The sequence below is a fragment of the Rutidosis leptorrhynchoides genome, chromosome 7 (genome assembly GCF_046630445.1).
Source record: "Rutidosis leptorrhynchoides isolate AG116_Rl617_1_P2 chromosome 7, CSIRO_AGI_Rlap_v1, whole genome shotgun sequence".
Classification (NCBI taxonomy): Eukaryota; Viridiplantae; Streptophyta; class Magnoliopsida; order Asterales; family Asteraceae; genus Rutidosis; species Rutidosis leptorrhynchoides.
In genome coordinates this window covers 310,299,073-310,324,792 of record NC_092339.1, presented here as the reverse complement: position 1 = coordinate 310,324,792, position 25,720 = coordinate 310,299,073, and the positions used below count along the sequence as shown (strand labels likewise).

Genomic DNA, 25,720 nt, shown 5'->3' with positions numbered 1-25,720 from the left:
AGTAGCACACGAAAGAATTGAACGGAAGGACGTGACCGAGATCTCAACCTAGAGATAGAACGTATGATCAGACATTGCCTAACAGACAATAGTATATAGTACTATATTGATAGTAATGGTTCACTAAAGAATTTCCATTTTCGGAAGGTTACTATTTATGGAAAGTTTCCACTTATAGTAATTTTCCAATTTTAGAAATTTCGGGTTAATCTTTAGCAAGATGTTGTACAACTCTACTCAAACTTCGTTGCTATCAAATAAGTCAGGAATGACCAGATGTAACCGGGGGCCCAGGATTCTTGACCAGAATCTAAGTCATGGCATTCGAGATCCACAAGCTTACCCATAAATGGCAACCTATACATCATTCACTTACGACCGTGAGTAGCGATGAAGTTCACATGAATTATACATTATCTTTGATTAACCTTCACTTTAGGTGTATACACACAACGAATTATTAATGTACTTAATAATTATATATGTGATAATATAACCTAAGTATTATTTAATATTTAGTTATTATACCTTAGTATGTCTTATATATATTAAATATAATTACCTTTAAATAAATACCTAAATTACTTCAAAAATAATAGTGTTTTATTAATCGAATATTATTCAAAAATGTCTAAATAATAAATTAAATATCTAAAAATTACATACATAATTTTTATAGTCTTAGTTAATCATATAGATTAGTAGAAAAATTTAAGAAAACGTTTTTATTATATTTTTGTATTTATTTTTGTTTTTACCCTTAATGTATTCACAAAAAAATTTTAATTCTACATAATTACTAAATAAACCCAAATAATTATTTTTATAATTTTTATAAGTTTCTATCAGTCTAATAACCTATAAAAAAATATTTAAAATAAATATTTTTTAATATTTTATATTTATTCTTAATTTACCTTTGAATTACATAATAATAGAGTTTAATTATATAATAAATACCAATTCGACCCAATTAATTATTTTTATAATTTTTTCAGATCTATATAAGTTTTAAAAACTCAGAAAAAAATTATATATATTTTATTTTTGGTTAAAAGTATTTATTACGAATTTTACATTGTTTTTACGTTTAAACACTACATAATTCGTATTTAATTATAAATAATATTCCATAAATTATCAAAATTATTTTTATGCATCATAACACTTATAATACTAATTATAACATATAAACATAATTAATTTCGAATTTTACAAAGAATATACAATAAATATAAATATAAATGACAATATTGAAGAAAATTAATAAAAATAGAAAGTACCTCAAATTTTCTTCAAGGTGTTGAGAGAATAACTTAAGTTTTTGTGTTTGGCAAGAAAAAATGAATGAGGAGCCATGTATTTATAGGTAAAAAATAGTTGGTGAAAAGAAAAAAAATAATAAAATAAAGGTGCCAATTTTGACAAAATAATAAAAACATGTTAAAAATGTTTTTAATAAGTTTTTGTTTTTGAAAATATTTAGTCAAAATTCATGGGCTCATTATTTAATTTATAAAAAAATCTTATTTCTTTTTATTTTTATTTTTTTTATAAGCTAAAAATATATATAATGATTAAAATAACTTATCATTTAATTAATAATTATGTTACATATAGTTTTAAATATAATACGCATTAATATTAACTAAAGTTATTTTATATAATTAGTGTAAACTTTAGTTAACAGAACGTGTCGACTAAAAATAAATATTTGATCAACGTCGAATTTAATTATATATTACCTATGGATAACAACCCTATAGGCAAATTAGTCAATTCAAGTATGAAAATGTGAGGGTTGTTATAGTACCTCCCCGTTAAAGAAAACTTCGACCCGAAGTTTCAAGTAGACTTCTCGGATGCATCGGCGGTTGAGAAGAGGTGGGGATATTTCCGTTTCATTTGGTCTTCACGTTCCCAGGTATACTCGGGGCCACGTTGTGAATTCCAACGGATCTTAACAATGGGAATGTTGCTTTGTTTCAAACGTTTAATCTCACGATCCATAACTTCAATAGGTTCTTCGATGAAGTGCATTTTATCATCAACGCGGAGATCATCCAAAGTAATAACAAGTGGGTCATCAGCAAGACACTTTTTCAGGTTCGAGATGTGAAATACGTCGTGTACTCTACTAAGCTCAGCAGGTAGTTCTAATCGATACGCCACGGGACCAATTCTCTCAGTAATCTTGAAAGGTCCAACAAAACGAGGACTTAGTTTGCTTCGTTTACCAAAATGAATGACGCCTTTCCAAGGGGATACTTTCAACATGACTTTATCACCAACTTGGAATTCCAAATCCTTTCAACGTTTATTAGCATAGCTCTTCTATCGGCTGCGGGAAGTTTCCAATCGTTTCTTAATCTGTACGATCTTTTCGGAAGTTTCATGTATGATTTCAGGACCAGTCAATTGTCTGTCCTCTAGTTCATCCCAACATAGGGGTGATCTACATTTTCGTCCGTATAAGGCTTCAAAAGGTGCAACCTTAATACTTGAGTGGTAACTGTTGTTGTAAGAAAATTCAGCCAAGGGCAGATGTCTGTCCCAACCTTTACCGAAGTCGATAACACAAGCACGAAGCATATCTTCAAATGTTTGAATGGTTCGTTCAGTTTGGCCATCAGTTTGCGGATGATAAGCGGTACTAATGTCGAGTTTAGTTCCAAGAGCAGATTGTAAAGTTTTCCAGAATCTAGAAGTGAATCGACTATCGCGATCAGAAATGATAGAAATAGGGACTCCATGTCGTGAGACAATCTCTTTGATGTAAAGTTGTGACAATTTCTCCATCTTATCAGTTTCCTTGATCGGTAAAAAGTGTGCAGATTTAGTAAGGCGATCCACTATGACCCAAATAGTATCATTGCCACTAGAAGTCTTGGGCAATTTAGTAATAAAGTCCATAGTGATACATTCCCACTTCCACTGCGGAATATCTGGCTGTTGAAGTAAACCAGACGGCTTTTGATGCTCGGCCTTAACTTTCAAACAAGTAAGACACTTGCTCACATACTCAACAATATCAGATTTCAGATTAGGCCACCAATAAAACTCTTTCACATCATGATACATTTTACTAGAGCCTGGGTGAATAGAATACCTAGTCTTATGTGCTTCATCCAAGACTAGTTCTCAAAGATTTCCAAAGGTTGGGACCCAGATTCGGTTATTAAAATACCGTGTTCCATTTCCCTTGAGTTCAAGTTGCTTTTCAAGACCTTTTAGTCCCTCGAGTTGAACATTTTCTTCCTTCAGTGCTTCAAGTTGTGCTTCACGGATTCGAGTTGTAAGATTAGTTTGAATAACCATGTTCAAAGCTCGGACTCGAATAGGTTTATTACGCTCCTTTCGACTGAGAGCATCGGCAACAACATTTCCCTTACCGGAATGGTACTTAATCTCACAATCATAGTCGTTTAGTAGTTCAACCCATTGTCGTTGCCTCATGTTTAGTTGTTTCTGATCGAAGATATGTTGAAGACTTTTATGATCGGTAAGCACCGTGAATTTAATTCCGTAAAGGTAATGTCTCCATATCTTCAAAGCGAATACCACAGCTCCTAACTCCAGGTCATGTGTGGTATAATTCTTCTCATGTTTCTTAAGTTGTCTAGATGCGTATGCAATAACTTTTTGACGTTGCATCAATACACAACCGAAACCTTGATTCGAGGCATCACAATAAACTATGAAATCCTCGTCCCCTTCAGGTAAAGATAGAATCAGGGCTGTGGTCAATTTCTCCTTTAAAATCTTAAACGCAGATTCTTGTTCTTCATACCATTCAAACTTCTTCCCCTTATGAGTTAACTTAGTAAGAGGTTTCGCCAGAATAGAAAATCCTTCGATAAATCTTCGGTAATAACCAGCAAGTCCCAAAAATTGGCAAATATGCTTCGCATTCTTAGGCGCTTCCCAGTTCTGAATAGCAGTGATTTTTGCTGGATCGACATGTATTCCTTCACTATTAACCACATGTCCGAGAAATTGAACTGTTCGTAACCAAAATTCACATTTGGAGAAATTGGCATACAATTGTTCATTCTTTAGCAATTCTAAGATCAAACGTAAATGTCATTCATGCTCTTGCTTGTTCTTGGAATAGATTAAGATATCGTCGATGAAAACAATCACGAATTTGTCAAGATAAGGTTTGCATACACGGTTCATAAGATCCATGAATACAGCTGGTGCGTTTGTTAAACCAAAAGGCATAACAAGAAATTCGTAATGTCCGTAACGAGTTTGGAAGGCAGTCTTAGGAACATCAGTTTCTTTGACTCTCAACTGATGATAACCTGACCTAAGATCAATCTTTGAATAGATACTTGACCCTTGCAGTTGGTCAAATAGGTCATCAATACGCGGAAGTGGATAACGGTTCTTGATAGTTAACTTGTTGAGTTCTCGGTAATCAATACACATTCTCAACGTGCCATCTTTCTTCTTAACAAAAAGAACAGGTGCTCCCCAGGGAGATGAGCTAGGACGAATGAATCCTTTCTCTAAGAGTTCTTGTAGTTGGATGGATAATTCTTTCATTTCGAATGGAGCTAGTCGATATGGTGCCTTTGCAATAGGTGCAACACCGGGAGTTAGATCGATTTGAAACTTGACTTGTCTTTGAGGTGGGAGACCAGGGAGTTCTTCAGGAAAAACTTCAGGAAATTCTCTAACCACCGGAACATCTTCAATTCGTTTCTCTTCCGGTTCGACTTTCTTAACATTAGCTAAGATGGCTTGATACCCCTTCATCAGGTATTTACGGGTTTTTATACAAGAGATGATATTATGTTTAGAACCACTCTTTTCTCCTTGTATGATTAGGGTTTCACCATTCTCAAGAGGAATATTAATGGTTTTATCATAACACATGATTGCAGCTCTCAACGGGGTTAGCCAATCCATCCCTACAACTACATCAAAGCTTCCTAATTCGACTGGCAGTAAGTTGATCTTAAAGTTTTTGTCAGCTAGAATCAGATCACAATTTCTATAAATATTGTCTACTTTCATAGCCTTACCGTTTGCTACTTCTACAAGGCGCTTGATTTCTAAGGCTTGTGGTTTTTCAGTGAATAAGGCACAAAATTCCGTAGACACATAACTTCTATCAGCACCGGAATCGAATAAAACAGTAGCATAGCAATTGTTAACAAGGAACGTACCCGTTATAACTTCATCTTCTTCACGGGCCTCTTCGGTAGTCATGACAAATGCTCTACCCTTAGCATTACCCGCTGTTGCAGTCTTGTTCTTAGGGCACTGGTTTCTGAAATGCCCAACTTCCCCACAACCATAACAAGTAGGCACGGTTAGATCAGTCTTTGCAGCTGGAGTGTTGGTTGCAGGCAGCACAACCTTACAGTTCTTGGCTAAGTGGCCAATCTTCTTACACCTACTACACTCAACAGTGCACCTCCCATGATGATGCTTATCACAGCGATTACATAACGGCTTTGTTCCAATATAACCACTTTTTGTAGCATCACTAACCCTTTTGTTTGAACCCTGACCCGAACTCTGAGCAGGCTCAAACTTCCTTTTATTATCAGCAGCTTTTACTTCGGTTTGCTTATTAGTGGCGAGCTTCCTTCTTTTCGCCATTACCAAATTTTGAGCCATCAATATCACACCATCGACGGTCTCTTTACCAGCAGCTATCACATTACCCTGAATCTCATCAGGCAGACCTTCAACATAACATTCAATCTTCTTATGTTCCGTTGGTACCATGTCAGGGCACAATGTAACCAACTCTAAGAAACGGTTGGTATAAGCCTCAATGTCAGTACCCTTTACCTTGAGTTCCCAGAACTCACTTTCCATTTTCTGGACCTGATTTCTTGGACAATACTTGTCCGTCATCATTCTTTTTAGGACAGTCCATGGGATGGCATTTGCAGCATCAAGTCCCACAGTTTGAGAGTATGCGGTCCACCAAGTCAATGCACTGCCAGATAAAGATCCTGTAGCAAACTTAACGCGATCAACATCGGCACAATTGCACATCCTGAAAATAGACTCAAGTTTTTCGAACCACCGGGTTAGTTCAACCGGTCCCTCAGTTCCTTTATAGCTTGGAGGTTTGCAATTTGAGAAATCCTTATATGAACAAGTTTTGGGGAGATTCTGTTGACCGTTGTTGCCATTGATGTGGTTGCCCTGGGCGGCAGCTAAAAGTATCTGAAATTGCTCGGCAGAGAGAGTGATGTTGGGAATATTGTTGTTTTCATTTGTTTGCGCACCACTAGTCATTTTCTTCAATACATAAATAAAGTATTAATTGAAGAGTTATGGTGCTATAAATATAAGTTTGCAATTATGATTCATAATAATCACACAACACACACATATAGATATGGTGAGATAAGACAAAATTTTTAAAAACAAACACTTGACTTTTATTAATAACGAATGGATAAATTATCCTTATTACACAGAAAACGATGAGTAGGCAAAGCCTTTTATATGAAAAACACTTGACTTTTTTTTTTAATAACTAAGTTAGTTGTGTTTAAGTCTCTTGGAGGAACTAGGGGTTTCAACAATAGGTGTCTCAGGTTCCTTCCTCTTCTGAGAGGGAGCTAAGACAACAGTGGGCTCAGACTCCTTCTCGGGTTCTGATTCTTCTTCTTCAATGATTTCCTCCATGATTTCTTCTTCATCATCATCCCCATCATAGTCAGCATCAATTTGGGATTCTCCAGCAGGTGGTGAATATGGTGGAGTATCGGGCATATAGACTGGTGGTGCAGGCGGTGTAGTCGGAACATAAACTGGTGATGCAAGTGGAGTAGCAGGTGCGTAAGTTGGTGAGTTGCCTGATCCTTCAGTTTCAGAATCAGAGATGATGATCGGATTACGTTTGACTGATCCTTCAGTTTCGGAGTCAGAGATGATGATCGGATTATGGTTGGACATCCTAAAAGAAAGAAGGAAAGAGAACTAGAATGATTCTAAGGATGACATAAAAGCACGAGGTAAGATATAAGGGAAAAGCACTTAAAACTAAGGCAGGAAAGGTTATAGTCCTAAAGATTGCTAAGGTACCCTAACTAGCACAAAAGGCACACATAAAATGCAATCCTGGTTCTCTACAACAAACATGCTCTGATACCAATCTCTCACACCCCCAAAATAGACCAGGGGTAATTGTGACCAATCATATAATAACACATTTGTATAAGCGAGAACGACTCTAAATGAGACATTTTATTTATTAAATAAACAGCGGAAGCATTATTCAAAGTTTTACATCATAAGAGTACAGTAAATGGAAAATGTCTTAAACAAAATGATAAATATGAATGATGGACTCCATGCAAGCAGCAAAGCATACATCAATCATCAAGTAGCAAGTATCAGCTAGCTCAATCATCACCTGAGACAAAACACGCTTAAAGTGTCAACCAAAAAGGTTGAGTGAAATTCATAGGTTTATAAATAATATTCAAAGTTTTAGACCGCAAGATTTAGTTTAAAGTTGATCAATATAGATATATCAATCTAAAAGTGTTGCTGCAGTTTGTAATATCGCTACTAAACAATTTACCCTATGACACCTTGTACTGTCAGTGTCGTGGAATCATTATTATGTAACCAAAGACCAACGGTCGAATGGTTAGAGACGTTACTCTCAATAGGCCTACTCACAATAATTAAGTTTGCATTTAAACGTAGCAATTGACGATATTACGGTAGGGATTTAGCATGAATCAAAGCATGACAGTATAGTTAACAATTTAGTACTTGTGTCTAAGCGTAAAACAGTTATAAAGCAAGCATGTGTCTCACCCCAAAAGTTATAAAATAGTTATGAAACAGTAAAAAGTGGGGCTATGAAGTTCACCTTAGTAGCACACGAAAGAATTAAACGGAAGGATGTGACCGAGATCTCAACCTAGAGATAGAACGTATGATCAGACATTGCCTAACAAACAATAGTATATAGTACTATATTGATAGTAATGGTTCACTAAAGAATTTCCATTTTCGGAAGGTTACTATTTATGGAAAGTTTCCACTTATAGTAATTTTCCAATTTTAGAAAGTTCGGGTTAATCTTTAGCAAGATGTTGTACAACTCTACTCAAACTTCGTTGCTATCAAATAAGTCAAGAATGACCAAATGTAACCGGGGGCCCAGGATTCTTGACCAGAATCTAAGTCATGGCATTCGAGATCCACAAGCTTACCCATAAATGGCAACCTAGACATCATTCACTTACGACCGTGAGTAGCGATGAAGTTCACATGAATTATACATTATCTTTGATTAACCTTCACTTTAGGTGTATACACACAACGAATTATTAATGTACTTAATAATTATATATGTGATAATATAACCTAAGTATTATTTAATATTTAGTTATTATACCTTAGTATGTCTTATATATATTAAATATAATTACCTTTAAATAAATACCTAAATTACTTCAAAAATAATAGTGTTTTATTAATCGAATATTATTCAAAAATGTCTAAATAATAAATTAAATATCTAAAAATTACATACATAATTTTTATAGTCTTAGTTAATCATATAGATTAGTAGAAAAATTTAAGAAAATGTTTTTATTATATTTTTGTATTTATTTTTGTTTTTACCCTTAATGTATTCACAAAAAAATTTTAATTCTACATAATTACTAAATTAACCCAAATAATTATTTTTATAATTTTTATAAGTTTCTATCAGTCTAATAACTTGTAGAAAAATATTTAAAAAAAAATATTTTTTAATATTTTATATTTATTCTTAATTTACCTTCGAATTACATAATAATAGAGTTTAATTATATAATAAATACCAATTCGACCCAAGTAATTATTTTTATAATTTTTTCAGATCTATATAAGTTTTAAAAACTCAGAAAAAATTATATATATTTTATTTTTGGTTAAAAGTATTTATTACGAATTTTACATTGTTTTTACGTTTAAACACTACATAATTCGTATTTAATTATAAATAATATTCCATAAATTATCAAAATTATTTTTATGCATCATAACACTTATAATACTAATTATAACATATAAACATAATTAATTTCGAATTTTACAAAGAATATACAATAAATATAGATATAAATGACAATATTGAAGAAAATTAATAAAAATAGAAAGTACCTCAAATTTTCTTCAAGGTTTTGAGAGAATAACTTAAGTTTTTGTGTTTGGCAAGAAAAAATAAATGAGGAGCCATGTATTTATAGGTAAAAAATAGTTGGTGAAAAGAAAAAAATAATAAAATAAAGGTGCCAATTTTGATAAAATAATAAAAACATGTTAAAAATGTTTTTAATAAGTTTTTGTTTTTGAAAATATTTAGTCAAAATTCATGGCTCATTATTTAATTTATAAAAAAATCTTATTTCTTTTTATTTTTATTTTTTTTATAAGCTAAAAATATATATAATGATTAAAATAACTTATCATTTAATTAATAATTATGTTACATATAATTTTAAATATAATACGCATTAATATTAACTAAAGTTATTTTATATAATTAGTGTAAACTTTAGTTAACAGAACGTGTCGACTAAAAATAAATATTTGATCAACGTCGAATTTAATTATATATTACGTATGGATAACAACCCTATAGGCAAATTAGTCAATTCAAGTATGAAAATGTGAGGATTGTTATATAGATTTATAATGTCTCTGTTATATGTCATGTGATCTAAAGTAACATAACATAATTGACAATGTATATAAACTATGTTTAGTGCTTTGAGTTGCAAGGTCTGTCATTTGCTACAACCATAGTGAAACCACCATCGAATTTCACTTCAACCCACCATAGCTAACCACCACACACCACCACCTTGCCGCCTGTATTTCTTCTTCTCCATTTTAATTCTTCTTTCAATTCTTCAATATTTTTACCCCAGCAACCACCATTTCCATTTTCAGCCACAAGGTGAACTTTTCTCCTCTCTGCCTGCCGTCCCCATATTCTTCCGGCAATTTCAACCACTCCGGTCTGCACCATCTTTTCCGGCCAGTCTCCTGGCTGATGATGGTATGACCCATATGTCGAAGCCTAATGGCTTTTCGTCTTCAGCGTCGTGTGATCCTCGAGTTACTTCGTTTTTGATTTTTAATTTCCCGGAATCATGGACTCGGGTTGATTGTCGGAAAGTCTACGAGAAGTATGGTGCTCTTATAGATGTATATTTCGCTCGGAAGAGATTGTCGAGTGGACAACGATTTGGTTATGTTCGTTTTCAAGGTATTACCGAGATCGATTCTTTTTCCAAGGTCTTGAATTCCATCCAAATAAATGGAAGATGGATCCGTGCCTATAAGGCTTTGGAGAAGAACAGTGAAGGGGTAGAATTTCAACATTACAGATTTCGTGAAAAGAAAAATGACGACCTTCCCCCCTACAGAAATCAAGAACCCATCCCGAACATTGATGGATTAGAAGATTTTCCTCCGGCTCCTTGGAACCGGGGCCAATCTAACCCAGTTAAATGGGGGAACACAAACACTACTGCCTCATCTGCAAATCTCGACTCCAAGTCGTTTAAATGGCCTGCAACTAATCGTATTGAAATTAAGATTGGAGGTAAAAACTTCGAGTTTAACCTACCTGAGTCGGTGAGAAATCACAACCTCGTTTTTAGTTTCAACAATGATCGTGTTTCATGGACGTTGATCAATGTCAATGATTCTCCGGTAATGGCTAATTGTGGGAACGTCTCGAAGGAACCCCACGGCATCCCTAGCGTGGGAGATTCGAATTCGTCGGGTACGGGGGAAAAGGTTGATTTTCAATCGATGACGGACCAAAACTCTAATGTGACGGCGACGTGTGTAGGAAATAATTTTAAATCAAGCGAAGATGTATCAATTGTGCAAGTTGAAGATGGTGTTGGGTCACCAGAAATCGTGGCTGACCTTGAAGAAGGGGAATTCATTCCTTCTCCGTCAGACGGTTTTTCGGATTCTGTCTCCTCACCGGATCTAGTGTCCAACGTTTTTCCGGTGACAGGTGATGATCGGGTTTCGAGGAAAGAGAAAGAGAAAGATATCGAGATTAGCAATAGTGTTGCAGGTATCAAGAACTCGCGTGAAGTTGGGTGTACCAAGGAACCAGTGGATAATTCGGTTGCCCCAATGCAGTTTCAAAATCAAATTGGTGTTGGGCCTGAACATGAGCTTAATGGGCCAATTCAGTTTAATGAGTCTAAGGTGGGATGTAATTCAAACGGACTAGTCCCTCCTCCAGCAGTGAATGGAAACGTTTCGGGTGAGAAGATTTATGTCGACTCAAACGAGGTTATCGCCTGTCAATCATCCACTGCTGTAGCTCGTTTTCGTGGCAAGAGGAAAAAAGTCCATCCCCTAATTAAAAGTCATTTCATTAAACATGTGTGGAAAATGAGTAACATGAAGCGTTGTCAACGTCGGGAAAACTTTCGATGGCAAGATCGATTTTTCATAGATAATGTGATGAAAAATTCGATAGAGGACGAGGATGATGATGATTGCTGCTCTTGTTGTTCTTCATGTGCGTCCTCGGAGTCGGATACTTAGTTGCCCGACCTGTCGTGGTGTGCGTCATTTTTTGTCCTCGCGTTTTTGTGTTTTATTATTTATGTCAGTCCGTTTTGTTGTGAGTTTTTAGTTGGGTGTAGTCGTGGATGTAGTTTCGTGCTTTTTGCTTCTAGCTCCTTGCTAGTTCATTTCGTGTAATTTTTCATAATTAATAAAATTAACTTGCCTTTCAAAAAAAAAAATAGTGAAACCACCATCACTACAAAATTTATTCTACTTCTAATTTTATAACAAGTTCGTATTATTAATGAGGAAAAAACATATGCAAGTGCCTTCAATATGAATACTATTATTTTATTGCTAGAATTTGTGAAATATCACATACAAAAATAGTATGCTTTTTACCATCCAACTGTGAATCAAATTTTTTGGGGGAGAGAATAAATTGGAAGTGGAAGTAAGAAAGTGGCAAAAAAAATAATAAATAAATAAATAAATACTTAGTACTAAATTAAAAGAGAGAAGTTAGGCAAGTGGAATGGTGGGAAGTTAGTTTGAGATAAGTGACTGGAATGACATGGAATCCCAACTCACTAGTCCATGTCATTTAGTAAAATTTGTTTAGTAAGAATTTGGTAATTGTAGAATTTCTCTTCGATAAAATTTTGTTTCGAGTACAAATAGTACATTTAGTTACTTATAACACATTTTATAAGTACCATTTTAATTTCTGTTTAATACAAGATTTAGTAGAAAACTTAAATGCCTGTGTTTGTTCCATTATAATTAATATTGTTATGTTATTGTTACTGTTATGATATAGTTAATCATATCTATAATGTGTTAATCATGTCTATAATGTGTTGTTTGTAATTCAAACAAATCTGATTTATGGATGCATAATCTTAAAATTAATCAAGTCTATAAACTTAGTAACCAAAATAAAATGACATTAGCTACTTTTTCACATCAATTTCTCCAAACCGTTGAAATCTCATTAACTTATCATAATTAATCAACATTGCTAATCAAATCATAATTAGCTAACTAACTAATACGTAGTAACTAACTAACTAATCATTCATAACCAAAGTGCACCAGCTTTCTTAAGAAGTGGAACCAATGTCCCATTAATATGTGAACCCATGACTCTATCCATTGACCCAACCAACTTGCCACCAATAAACACAACCGGCACACTCATTGAGTTCCCCATAAGTCTAACCAAACCCTTTTCAATCTCTTTTCCTCTAACTGGGTCCTGATCGAGCTCGTAAACCGTTGGGTTCACACCCATACTCGAGAACAAACTCTTGACCGCATAACACATACAACAACTACTTAAACTAAATATCACAACCGCACTTTGTGACACTAGTTTTGCCACTTTTTCTAAAGGGTCATTTGCTACTACTATTGGGTAGTGTTTATGAGTTAGTGGCATGTAGTTGTAGTTGTAGTAATATTGGGTGGTTGGGGTTGTTATCCATGATTTGGTTGTCGGGGCTGCTTGATATTGCATTTTGTGTGTGTTTTTTAGGGTTGTTGATTTAAAGAATGTGATGAGTAGTGAATGATGATTGTTGTGTGATTGTTTGATAATTTGCGAAGGAAGTAGTGATGATGGTGGTTGTTTATATAGGGGTTTGACTAATGGATAGTGAGGGGACATAAATAACATACTTCAATGAAAGTATCTAGGATCATTAGGGTTGTTTGGGATGTGTTGTAAAAATGTTGTCCGTATCACCATTCACCAACTTTTTGTTGATAGACTCATATTTAAAAGGACATTTGACAAACCTTTTTTTTACTACGTAATATTTTGCAAAAATAAATAAATAATAAAATATAAACAACACAACCTTTTTCATTTTATATATTTCTTATTGTTAATATAGTACTTCGTATCAAGTACATATGGCTTTTTAAGTGCATTTAGGATAGGATGAAGGGAGTACAATTCTTTTAGACTTTTATAATCAAATAATCCAATCCAATTTGTATAACATGAAATAAAATACTTCAAATTCGTGTAGCCTTTATAACTATATGTTTAGTCCCTGTATTACATCTTGTGATGCGAGACTTTTAGTTTAGGTTTTGGTTTAGTTCTAGTGTAGTCGTATATCACTGTAGTGAAGTGAACTTTTAGTCCATTTTTCTTTATGATAAACAAATTAACAATTGTACATTACGCAGTTTTTTTCTGCTTCTGTTCATTGATTCTTGGATAAAATTTCTGGGTCGTGTATGTTAATTTTGTGGGTCTTTGCATGAGTTCTGTATCATGCTACTTAATTAGTTGGGTAATTAATATCTACCCTTATATGAATATGAAGTTTAATAATTATAATTATTATAATAATACTAATAATATGATTGTATTCCTTTAAAAATGCTGTTTTTATTAAAAGAGTAACCATTAATAGACCATTGTTGTTCTTTGAAATAAAAAGATTGTTTGTTTTAGTCTTAGTTATTCTTTGTGTACCAGGTTAAACACGATTTTCCGTTGTTTGCTGAAACCGTTTAGTTAGTTTGTTTGATTTAGTTAGGGTAATGTTACGCTTCAATAGAATGAATTCGGTATTGTTCTACCATACAATAGATCGAAGGTCCTGTACCACTTGAACTCAAATCTATCTTACTTTCAATCCATCGTTGTCCAGCCAAGACAACCCATAACAAAAAGCTAGACAGGCTGACACAATCGAATTGGTTGAGGAAAAGGGAAGCCAAGTTTGTTTGTTTAGTTTGGTTAAGACTCGTTGTTGGAATCTTTGTTGAGATATGTGGAGATCTTTAAACAAAGAAAGAAAATCAATATTGCTTGGGAAATAAGTTTTACTTGGAAGTTAAGTTTAACTTGTGAAACTAGTTTATGATTTTAGAAAAGTTGTTTACTTAGTTTCTTGGTTATGTTCTAAATTCCTAACAAGTGATATAAGAGCGTATGCTTGAAGACTCGGCACGATAGCGAATTGAAAGCATATATTAGATCAGTTTGATGATTTGGTTATCATCATGAGAAGAAACGACATCCAGGGTTTTGTTTTTTGCAACATGTATCGAGATCTAGAGACTTAGTTGATCGCGGTCAACTTGGGGTATGTCTATATATCCAGAAAAATTGATTACACCATAGTTTCTCTGATTCTGGCGGGTTATGATATAACCGGGCACGCTAGTTGCATTATGATGGTGAGTTATTCGCGGAGGTTACAGAGTCAGAGGGTTGGTTCGATAGAGTTTTGTGGCAGAAGACACAAAGAGAGATTTTCGGGAGATCCGGGTATTGGATCTGAGTTCTCGTTCTTGCGATCCCGTGCAAAAGAATGATTGAGTAATCAAAATCAGAGATTCAGAAGCTGCCGTAGAAGAATATTTATAGCGGATTCGTTAACTGTTGGATCGCCATGATATTTTTACTGTAGGTTCTTAACTCATAGTTCCAGAAGTGGTCAAAACTACGTAGGGATCGAACTGTTCAATTGGGAGATATAATTTTCCAAACTTGTTGTCACTCATGTTAGGGTTTGTTTGCGCAGCTATGAGAGAAAAATCATTGCCGGTTCGTCTACTGTTGGATTTACCTAAAACTTGGACTCAAGGACTAAACACATGGTTCTAATTGTGGTAGAATTTTTGAGATGATTAAACCATTGGATTTTCATATATCAGTTTTCAATTTTGAGCAGTTTTCGGGATGAACTTTTCGAGTTTTGATGAAGAGAGTGCGAGACGGGTTTGGCTCGGAAAGTTTAGGAGATATGGCTGTACTTTTTTGGGGATGTTGGTCTGTTACAGAAGCTCACGGGGGTGGTTCTCTCAGGTTTGGGCAAAGATGCGTAACAATGGGATACATGCGGATTAAAATCGACAGTGAGAGTTATCGGGAAAGTTTGACACTTGCGGGTTTTAAATGGGATGACCAAAGGTTTTGGTCGGATATTTCAGGGAATTTAGGATATGTGGGCGGGTTTAAGCTTCTTTCTCTAAGAAAATTTGTTTGACGAAGGGTGTCAGATAGAACGCGTTCGACCGATGCTCAGGCTTTGGGCGATGATTAGTTCAACATACGAGCGGTTTCTTCGAGGTGGCCAATTACGAATCTTTAGGTGAATGATGGAGTGGATATTCTAGTATGTCCGGGAACTTAAGCTTTCTGGACATTGTTTGCCTTTTCTTTCCCCTCTGAATCAAACTTTTGTTTATGTAGAAATATAAGATAAGAAGATGGATCACTTATTCATCGGGGAGACCCAATATTATACCAGTATCTCTTTCGGTTCTTGGTCATCCAGAGCTCTTAGCCCGAGTTTGTTGGCTAGCTCTATTTGGGTTGGTGTTGGGTTACCCCTTCGCCATTCACTTTTTAACAGCTAAGAAGAATTTTATCTTTCGACTGCAAACTGCTTACCTTTGGTGCTTTATATTTTTTTTTATATATAAGGTAGTAATCCCGTAAAGGTAAAGGCGAATATCAAAAACAACAAAAACTAGAGCAACATATTATAGCGGATTCTAAATTGTAATTAAGCGTCACCTGTTAGTTCTACACCCGATTCATACCTAGAAAGTTTCTCCGGTCCTTTGCTACTAGAGGCAAAATAATCCCGAAATGAAAAATACCAACTTTTTAGATCATGGCTTATAATCTCGGAGCCATACCTTAAATCTTAGCTCACCTAAGGTAATTTATTATGAAAAACTCGGTGTGAGTTTGGTAACTGACAGAAATATCAGGTTAGTGGGAGTTTGACGACTTGTGGGATTTTAGAGATGGTTGTGCGACGTGTTTCTCTATTATTTACAGAGTTAGTGCATCGATTCCAGGCACTAGATCGATTCCAGGCACTAGATACTTGAGTACCTATTTTACTCTCCAATTGCAATGAAATTTGCAACTGGCCGGGTGGTACGAACCAGATTCTTATCGAGTAGCCACAGTTTATTTTTGTACTCGTACAGTGGGAGAGTGCTTGAGATAGGTAAGTGTACCAGCGTGACAGCAGAAAGTTTAAAAGTATAGATATCGAGGTTGTGACTGCGTTCTCACTAGAGCCTTGATGAATAGTCTACAAGGGCGTATGTTGGATTTTCTTATTGCTGGGAAGGAAAATCGATGATAAACTGAAATCTTGTACGAGGGTGATCGTTGATAATGGTGTATCCTATACGATACACGCATAACGACATCATTTTTATACAGAAAACTCGATCAAAGAGCACAAGACATAATGAAATTTGGCAGTTTTCAGAGTTTGCCGCCCAGCGTCTAGCAGGCCGCCCAGTGTCAAGCGTAAGCCCTGCAGGCAGCTTCTATGCATAAGCCCTTGAACTCAGCGCGTAAACGGCACGCAGCCACATCAGTACACGCCACCGACATTTCGGATACTTCACGTAACAGAACCATTCAGTGATTGACACGTGTATCTCGTGAATTTCGGACATTCTATGCCTATAGATAGACCCCCTGGGTCACCACATTTCACATCATTCTGATCTAAACTTCAGTCAGAGAGAAGTACACTTTCTCTCTCACACAGTTCTTTCTCACTCTAAAACAACATTAGCCGCTTACCAGCAGTGCGCTAGATAGATCATTACAGATTGGTCCACAGATTGATTGAGGCCACCCCACAGATCTTACATCTGTGTTCCGGGTCTGCAGAGATTATTTCTCAAGGGCAAACAACAATCAACAGTATACGCCACACGCTGAGCAGCTAATTTTCTGTACTAGTACCTTACAGCCGCTATACGAAAAATCGTACTAACAGATGGGGCCACCCGTTCTAAAGAACCACTAAACTTTCAAGAGCACCAAAAGGTGTAATTGTCAGATAGCACCCATTGAAGCAAACATGATACATTCATGGCAAGCCGGACAGCGGAGAAAAGCAGAAATGTTAGAAGATTAGAAATAAGAAATGATTGCTTTTCCTTCCATGTTCAACACCAATCTATCTGACGCTCCTGTAGTGATTGAAGCTCGAATAGAAAATTGTGTTGTTGGAGGAATATATACTGATACCGGAGCAGGAGCAGATATCATGTATGAACATTGTTTTATACAACTACCGGACAGAGTTAAGGAAAAGCTAAAGGACACATTTGTTCCCTTAGTAAGCTTTGCTAATGATCCGTCATGGTCAGAAGGAAGCATAGTTTTAGAAGTCGTATTGGGAAAAATGCCATTTAAAAGAACTGCCCATATTGAATTTTTGGTTGTAAAAGCAAATTCGCAGTATAATGTCATTTTAGGACGATCAGCCATGATGGCATTCGGAGCTGTGACGTCAACGGTACACGGAATGATGAAATTCCCCACACCGGCTGACATCGCCACGCTGTACGCTGAACGGAGAAGACCAATAGAATGTGTACAAATAAACAGAACAGCTGTTAACCCAATCATTCATGAAGATGGGTCAATATCACCAAATTCAGAGTTTCCAGATCAAAAAATCATAATTGAAAACACAATAACAAAAGAAACAAAAGAAAAGCTTTACAAAATCTTAGCCACAAATTTGGATGTTTTTGCATGGCAAGATTCTGATATGACTGGAGTACCACATCATGTAGCTGAACATAAGCTTGGTGTGAATCCTAATATTCCACCAGTGTGTCAAAAGAAAAGAGGCATGGCTCCGGATCGAACAAAATTTCTCAAAGAAGAAGTTAAAAAAATTGGTGGATGCTGGAATATTGAGGGAAGTAAAATACCAGACATGGGTAGCAAACCCAGTTATGGTAAGAAAGCCAGATAATTCATGGAGGATGTGTGTAGACTTCACAGATTTAAATAAAGCATTTCCAAAAGACAATTATCCTTTACCAGAAATTGATTAGAAAGTGGAGTCTGTCAGTGGGTATCAGTTTAAATCCTTTTAAGATGCATTCAAAGGATATCATCAAATCCCAATGGCAATACGTGATCAAGATAAAACAGCATTCCACACACCAGATGGAATTTTCTGCTATATCATGATGCCTTTCGGATTAAAGAATGCAGGGGCAACTTACCAGCGCGTAATTGATAAAGCATTTAAAGATCAAATAGGTAAAAATGTAGAAGCCTATGTTGATGACATTGTTATCAAGGGCCATACAGAAGACAGTATGCTCAGAGATACTCTTGAAACGTTTGAATCATTACGAAAGGTCAATATGAAATTGAATCCTAAGAAGTGCACTTTTGGTGTAGAAGAAGGTAAATTCTTAGGTTATATTGTTACAGAGAGAGGAATCAAGGCTAATCCAAAAAATATTCAAACAATTGAAAATATGGTATCTCCTAAAACAAAGAAAGAAGTTCAAAGCCTGAATGGAAGATTGGCAGCTTTAACAAGGTTTCTATCAAGAGCAGCAGATCGATCATTACCATTTATGAAGGTTTTAAAAAGTTGTTTGAACAAAAAAGATTTTAAGTGGACAGAGGAAGCAGAAAAAGCTTTTCAGGATATTAAGCAACTCTTGAAATAATTACCTACTTTAACTTCACCAATAGAAGGAGAAATGTTAATTTTGTATTTGGCTGCTTCCGCAGAGGCCATCAGTTCAGTCTTGATCTCAGAGCAAAAGGGAATACAAATGCCTATATACTTTGTCAGTAAAGTATTGCAACAGAGTGAAGTTAACTATCCACCAATTGAAAAATTGGTGTATGCTTTAACACACACAGCTAGGCGACTCAGACGATATTTTCAGGCACATTCAATCCTGGTAATGACAGACCAGCCGATAAAACATATTTTGAGAAATCCAGAGTCATCAGGACGACTAGCAAAATGGGCAATTGAATTGGGAGAATATGAAATAAATTTTTCGCCTCGACATGCAGTCAAAGGTCAAATTTTGGCAGATTTTTTATTAGAAACAACAGAAAAGGTCGATCATCCGCCAAACGTTACAGCTAGTAATCATGTTTGGGAGTTGCACACTGATGGTGCATCAAGTGAGGAAGGTGTTGATGCAGGGTTAGTACTTACTAGTCCAGAAGGTAAGGAGCATACGTATGCATTGAGGTTTTGTTTCTATGCATCTAACAATGAAGCATAATATGAAGCATTGCTTTCCGGCCTCCGCATAGTGTCAGAAATGGGAATAAAACATTTGCGTGCATATATTGATTCTCAAATTGTGGCACAACAGGTTAATGGAGGGTTTGAAGTTAAAGATGTCTCTATGAAACAGTATTTGCAATTAGTTGAAAAAATATCAAAACATTTCGATACCTTAGAGGTCGTGCAGATACCAAGAAATAAAAACAAGAAGGCAGATGTTTTGAGCAAATTAGCAACATTAACATTTGATCATTTGCACAAGAAAGTTTTGGTGAAGGTCTTAAAAGATAAATCGGTTGATGAAAAGGTAGTGGTTGTAATAGTTGAAGAAATAGAATCATGTTGGATAACCCCCTATGTGAAATATTTGCAGGACGGAATACTGCCAACAGATACCGTGGAAGCAAGACGGATAAGAGTTAGCGCTCCACTTTACGTCCTGGAAAACGGAATACTTTATAGAAAATCCTTCAGTGGACCAAATTTAAGGTGTTTAACACCATAGCAAGCAATTGATGTAGTCAAGGAAATGCATGAGGTGCACAGCATTCCGGTTATAGAACTATAGTTGGATGGATTATGCGACAAGGGTATTATTGGCAGTCAATTTACAAAGATACAGCAGACGTAATTAAGACATGTAATGCCTGCCAGCGACATGGAACCGTACAGCGTTTACCCAAGTATGATTTAATTTTAGTATCGTCGGCATGGCCATTTTGTAAATGGGCAATTGACATAGTAGGCCCCTTCCCAAGAAGTGTAGGAAATGCAAAATTTTTGGTTGTTGCAATTGATTTCTTCAGTAAGTGGGTTGAAGCGAAGGTATTAGCAAAAATAACTGGGGAGAATGTCAAGAAATTCGTGTGGAATGATATTGTGTGCAGATATGGATTACCGAATGAAATTGTCAGTGATAATGAAAAACAGTTTGCAGATAACCCCTTCAGAAGTTAGTGTGAAGAGCTAAACATCAAACATACATTTACCTCAGTTGCTCACCCACAGGCCAATGGGCAGGTTGAGGTAACAAACAAAGAAATTGTAGTCGGCATAAAGGATAGGTTGGGTTTGAGTCAGACTAAGTGGGTAGATGAAGTGCCATATGTATTGTGGGCTCACCGCACAACGCCAAGATGGAGCACGGGTGAAACACCATTCAGTTTGGTATATGGCACTGAGGCAGTGATACCCGCTGAAATCCGTGTACCAACACAAAGGATTTTGGCATTTGATACAGAAAATAATTCATCCATTTTACGTGAAAACTTGAATTTATTGGAAGAAAGGCGAATCATGGCCGCCATCCGTCAAGCGGATGCAAAACAGAAAATGGCAAAATATTATAACAAGCGGGTCAGATATGTGCAATTCAAAGAGGGGGATTTGGTGTTACGAGATAATGAGGCAAGTAGGCAGGAAAAACAAGGGAAGTTAGGACCACGTTGGGAAGGCCCATATAAAGTTGTAAAGGCACATCCTAATGGGTCATACACCCTCTCAGCGCCCTCCGGCGAAGAAATTCCACGAACATGGAATGCAATGAGTTTAAAGAAATTGTATGCGTAGTATTGCATGTTCGAATAGCTTGATCAACTATTTAGAGCATCAGATGCAATCATAAATGTGAAAATTTCTTTAAAAGAAATAAGAATTCAGAAAAATTTCTTATGGCATATTATTCATAATTTTTATCCGGCCAAGGATTATAATCAGATGTCACAAAGCTGTGTGTCATCCCTGCCCACAAAAGAGAAGTTTTTTCCTCAGTGGTAGAAGTTTAATCATAAGCAAAATATTGAAATGGCAGCGGATAACGTAGAACTCCGCTGAGCATCCAGGCAATAGAATGTATCTACGACCGTCATGACGTAAAAATTATACAAACAGTATATGACTAGTCATAATTTTGATTGTTCAAATCAAACATATAAAGCTTTGGCAAAATTATCAGCAAAGTAAAAAACATTTATATACATTATATAATTAACAGATAACATAAGCAATACAGCTTATAACTTCAAATTTAGAACATCGTCTACCGATGTAGCAGCATTATTACACAAATTCTCTAATTCAGGAAAAGACAGATGTTCTATTTCATCACCAAGCACTTTAAGTTTATCTTCTGCATTTGGCTTCAATTGAGATATAAGAGATTCCGGCAATGACTTTGGAAAGTCAAGTATATCATTTTTCAATCTCTCAAGAAACCGTATCCGGTCAGCGTCCAGAGCAACAGTTATAAATTCGTTGAACGACTTAGTTAACTTCTCAGAAAAGAAAGCACTCTTCACAATTTTTGGAATACCTTCCATCAGACGCCTGGTCTCACCCTTGCTTAACTCCAGTTGTTCCATCAATGATGTTTCAGATTGAGTTGAAGGACATTTCAGACCGAGTTAAAGTATCAATTTTATGCAGATACCATTTTTCCTTTGTTTCCATTTGAACATAGCGCGCCTCTGCAGCATTTTTAGCGGCAACAGCAGCCTCTAGTTCAAGTTGGGCAATTTTCAGTGCCTCTGCATCTTTTTCAATTTTTTCAGATTTGTCACGATGTATTTGATCAGAGCGCTCCAGACGCTTCAAATTATTGAATTCAGATGCAATATTCCAAATAATGCCTTGTGCTTGACATTTTCGAGCATCACCATCAGATAAACTCTCAAAGAATTTAATAAGTGAAGGCGACAGCATCGCTTCAAGATACTTCATAAAATCCTCATAATTACCAGGAGGACCAGCTAAGAGAGTTGTTAAGCTAGTAGTATCTAAGTTGGGAATGCTTATTTGTGAACTGCTTTCCCCTATTCTGCTACGCTGAGCGGGAGGCGGAAGAACAAGTTTCTTCTGTGCTTCTTCTCTCGCTGCCCGGGCTGATTTAAAATAACAGTTGTTATTCAAGAAGTTTTTCCAATCCAGAAAAGAAGATTCACAATTCAATATTGCATATTTATCAGGATCAACATTATAATAGCCACCATTGCTAGGCATATGGAAAAAGTAATAAAGGTTTTCTTCTGCTATTGATTCAAAAGAGAGGTTACCAGCAGCACGGCGTTTCCTCGAATTTGCTCGATTTAAAGGAGCATCATCCTCATCTTCAAGCTCATTTTCACATAAACTATTTTCGAGCGTCTGATCAGCTAATTTTTCAGATCTAAATTGCAGATCATTAAATCTGGTGTAACGCAGAGCGGCGAGCGGAGTAATCACTAAAAAACATAAGAATAACAGTAATTATTATTTATTATACAGATAATAACAATAGATAATCAAATCCTAATCAAATTATACCTTTATTTTTCACCATAACAATGACACAACCGCGTGTTTCTGCATCCCATTCAGCATTAAGGGAGCATAGAGAGAGCATATGTTTTGGATAATGACGGTTTGGAATCTTATCTTTTTAATCACATTTAATACTTTTCGTTCTTCAGATGTTAACCTTGGATGAATAACTTTGGGAGGATCAAGTGACGTACGCCAATAGCTAGCTTGCAGGCACTCATTGGGGATAACTTCGCTATTAATAAAGAAGAATGTACTCTGCCAATTCTGATTTGTCTCACCAGAATTAAGCAAAAACCCATCCAGAGTAAGACAAAACCATCCTTCATAACGTTTTATGGTTGCTAGATTAGAAAAAAGACGAACAGAAGGGGTAATATCTCGAGCCATACAATACATCTCGAACAACATGATCTTACGAATGGACATAGGCTCAAATTGTCCAACGCTAACACCATAAAAGCAACAAACGTCCAGGTAAAATTTTGTAAAAGGAATACTAAGGTGAGAAAAGTACAAAGCACGGCCGTAAATAGCAACTTTTCCAAGAGGAGGGTGACAGGTACGATCATGTGGGCCTGGAACAACAGCATCGGCACCAAAAAATTTGGGAAAAGCAACTCTGACACGATCGAGGTAGATTGAAGAAATTCTGCTTGGAACATCTTCAACATTAAAAATAGCCATTGATTGGGAAGTTAAGAATGGAATTTTATGACAGAAGTTTAAGGTAGATGAAGGAAATAAATTCATATTGAAGTAAATATGACACAGAAAAAAATTGGGTTTTAAATAGCAAACAGAAGATGAACAGTTGATGGTTAATCGTATGGTTGATGTGCACCCGCGTGTCGGACGTACAAAAATGCGGGAGAAGTAAATTTAATTGAAAATGAAATTCAAATTTCAAAAAGGTACTTTCTGCAGGTCATGATCAAAAAAGTAACTGACATAGCAGAAAAAAGTTCGGCTACAATAGATTCTTGTTCCCGAGGAAAAGGCATTACTTATTTTTTAGTTTAATGACTTTATTTTTTACAAAAATAAATACATTAAACTGGGGGGACTTAATTGTAGTGACCCGAACTTTTTCATGTTTATATATATATTAAATGAAATTGTTATTTACATGATTAAGTGTTTCCAACATGTTAAGCAATCAAACTTGTTAAGACTTGATTAATTGAAATAGGTTTCATTTAGACAATTGACCACCCAAGTTGACTGGTGATTCACGAACGTTAAAACTTGTAAAAACTATACGATGACATATATATGGTTATATATATAGTTAACATGATTTGGTTATAAGTATGTATCTCATTAGGTATTTTAACAATGAGTTATATACATAAAAATGAGACTATTAATTTAAGAAACTCAAAAACGATATATATAACGATTATCGTTATAACAACGTCTTACTAGGTACATATGAATCATATTAAGATATTGATACACTTGGTTAATTATGTTAAATGATAAGTAAATATATTATTAAATGTATTAACAATGAAATACATATGTAAAAATAAGACTACTAACTTAATGATTTCGAAACGAGACATATATGTAACGATTATCGTTGTAACGACATTTAACTGTATATATATCATACTAAGATATATTATATATCATAATATCATGATAATATAACAATTTAACATCTCATTTGTCATAATAAACAATGGGTTAACAACATTCAACAAGATCATTAACCTAAAGGTTTCAAAACAACATTTACATGTAACGACTAACGATGACTTAACGACTCAGTTAAAATGTATATACATGTAGTGTTTTAATATGTATTCATACACTTTTGAAAGACTTCAAGACACTTATCAAAATACTTCTACTTAACAAAAAGGCTTACAATTACATCCTCGTTCAGTTTCATCAACAATTCTACTCGTATGCACCCGTATTCGTACTCGTACAATACACAGCTCTTAGATGTATGTACTATTGGTATATACACTCCAATGATCAGCTCTTAGCAGACCATGTGAGTCACCTAACACATTTGGGAACCATCATTTGGCAACTAGCATGAAATATCTCATAAAATTACAAAAATATGAGTAATCATTCATGACTTATTTACATGAAAACAAAATTACATATCCTTTATATCTAATCCATACACCAACGACCAAAAACACCTACAAACACTTTCATTCTTCAATTTTCTTCATCTAATTGATCTCTCTCAAGTTCTATCTTCAAGTTCTAAGTGTTCTTCATAAATTCCAAAAGTTCTAGTTTCATAAAATCAAGAATACTTCCAAGATTGCAAGTTTACTTCCAAGTTTTCTAAATCCATTCCAAGTAATCATCCAAGATCAAGAAACCTTTGTTACTTACAGTAGGTTATCTTTCTAATACAAGGTAATAATCATATTCAAGCTTTAATTCAATTTCTATAACTATAACAATCTTATTTTGAGTGGAAATCTTACTTGAAATTGTTTTCGTGTCATGATTCTGCTTCAAGAACTTTCAAGCCATCCAAGGATCCTTTGAAGCTAGATCTATTTTTCTCATTTCCAGTAGGTTTATCCAAGGAACTTGAGGTAGTAATGATGTTCATAACATCATTCGATTCATACATATAAAGCTATCTTATTCGAAGGTTTAAACTTGTAATCACTAGAACATAATTTAGTTAATTCTAAACTTGTTCTCAAATAAAAGTTAATCCTTCTAAATTGACTTTTAAAATCAACTAAACACATGTTCTATATCTATATGATATGCTAACTTAATGATTTAAAACCTGGAAACACGAAAAACACCGTAAAATCGGATTTACTCTG

At 35.2% G+C, this 25,720-nt stretch overlaps 3 protein-coding genes across 3 annotated transcripts; 1 reads left to right on the top strand and 2 right to left on the bottom strand.

The window, feature by feature from the left end:
- Positions 1-4,276: 4,276 nt before the first annotated feature.
- Positions 4,277-6,267, bottom strand: LOC139860153 (uncharacterized). The gene is made up of 3 exons (XM_071848926.1): positions 5,178-6,267; positions 4,579-4,982; positions 4,277-4,312 (listed from the first exon to the last, which is right to left on the bottom strand). Exons 1-3 carry the CDS (start codon positions 6,265-6,267, stop codon positions 4,277-4,279), a joined length of 1,530 nt encoding a protein of 509 aa, XP_071705027.1.
- Positions 6,268-12,610: 6,343 nt separating this feature from the next.
- LOC139858475 (glutaredoxin-C1-like) lies at positions 12,611-13,051 on the bottom strand. The gene has a single exon (XM_071847325.1). It carries the CDS (start codon positions 13,049-13,051, stop codon positions 12,611-12,613), a length of 441 nt encoding a protein of 146 aa, XP_071703426.1.
- A 4,414-nt stretch (positions 13,052-17,465) lies between these two features.
- Positions 17,466-18,308, top strand: LOC139860152 (uncharacterized). Its single transcript, XM_071848925.1, has one exon. It carries the CDS (start codon positions 17,466-17,468, stop codon positions 18,306-18,308), a length of 843 nt encoding a protein of 280 aa, XP_071705026.1.
- Positions 18,309-25,720: the final 7,412 nt, after the last annotated feature.

Bases quoted from the DNA above. Each gene is read 5' to 3' on its own strand.
- LOC139860152 (XM_071848925.1), top strand. From the start codon at position 17,466: ATGATTGCTTTTCCTTCCATGTTCAACACCAATCTATCTGACGCTCCT.
- LOC139860153 (XM_071848926.1), bottom strand. From the start codon at position 6,267: ATGACTAGTGGTGCGCAAACAAATGAAAACAACAATATTCCCAACATC. The intron at 4,983-5,177 runs GTACGTTCCTTG...ATCTGATTCTAG, and splicing joins AGAAGATGAAGTTATAACGG to CTGACAAAAACTTTAAGATC. The intron at 4,313-4,578 runs GCACCATATCGA...GATTGATCTTAG, and splicing joins GTGTTGCACCTATTGCAAAG to GTCAGGTTATCATCAGTTGA.
- LOC139858475 (XM_071847325.1), bottom strand. From the start codon at position 13,051: ATGCAATATCAAGCAGCCCCGACAACCAAATCATGGATAACAACCCCA.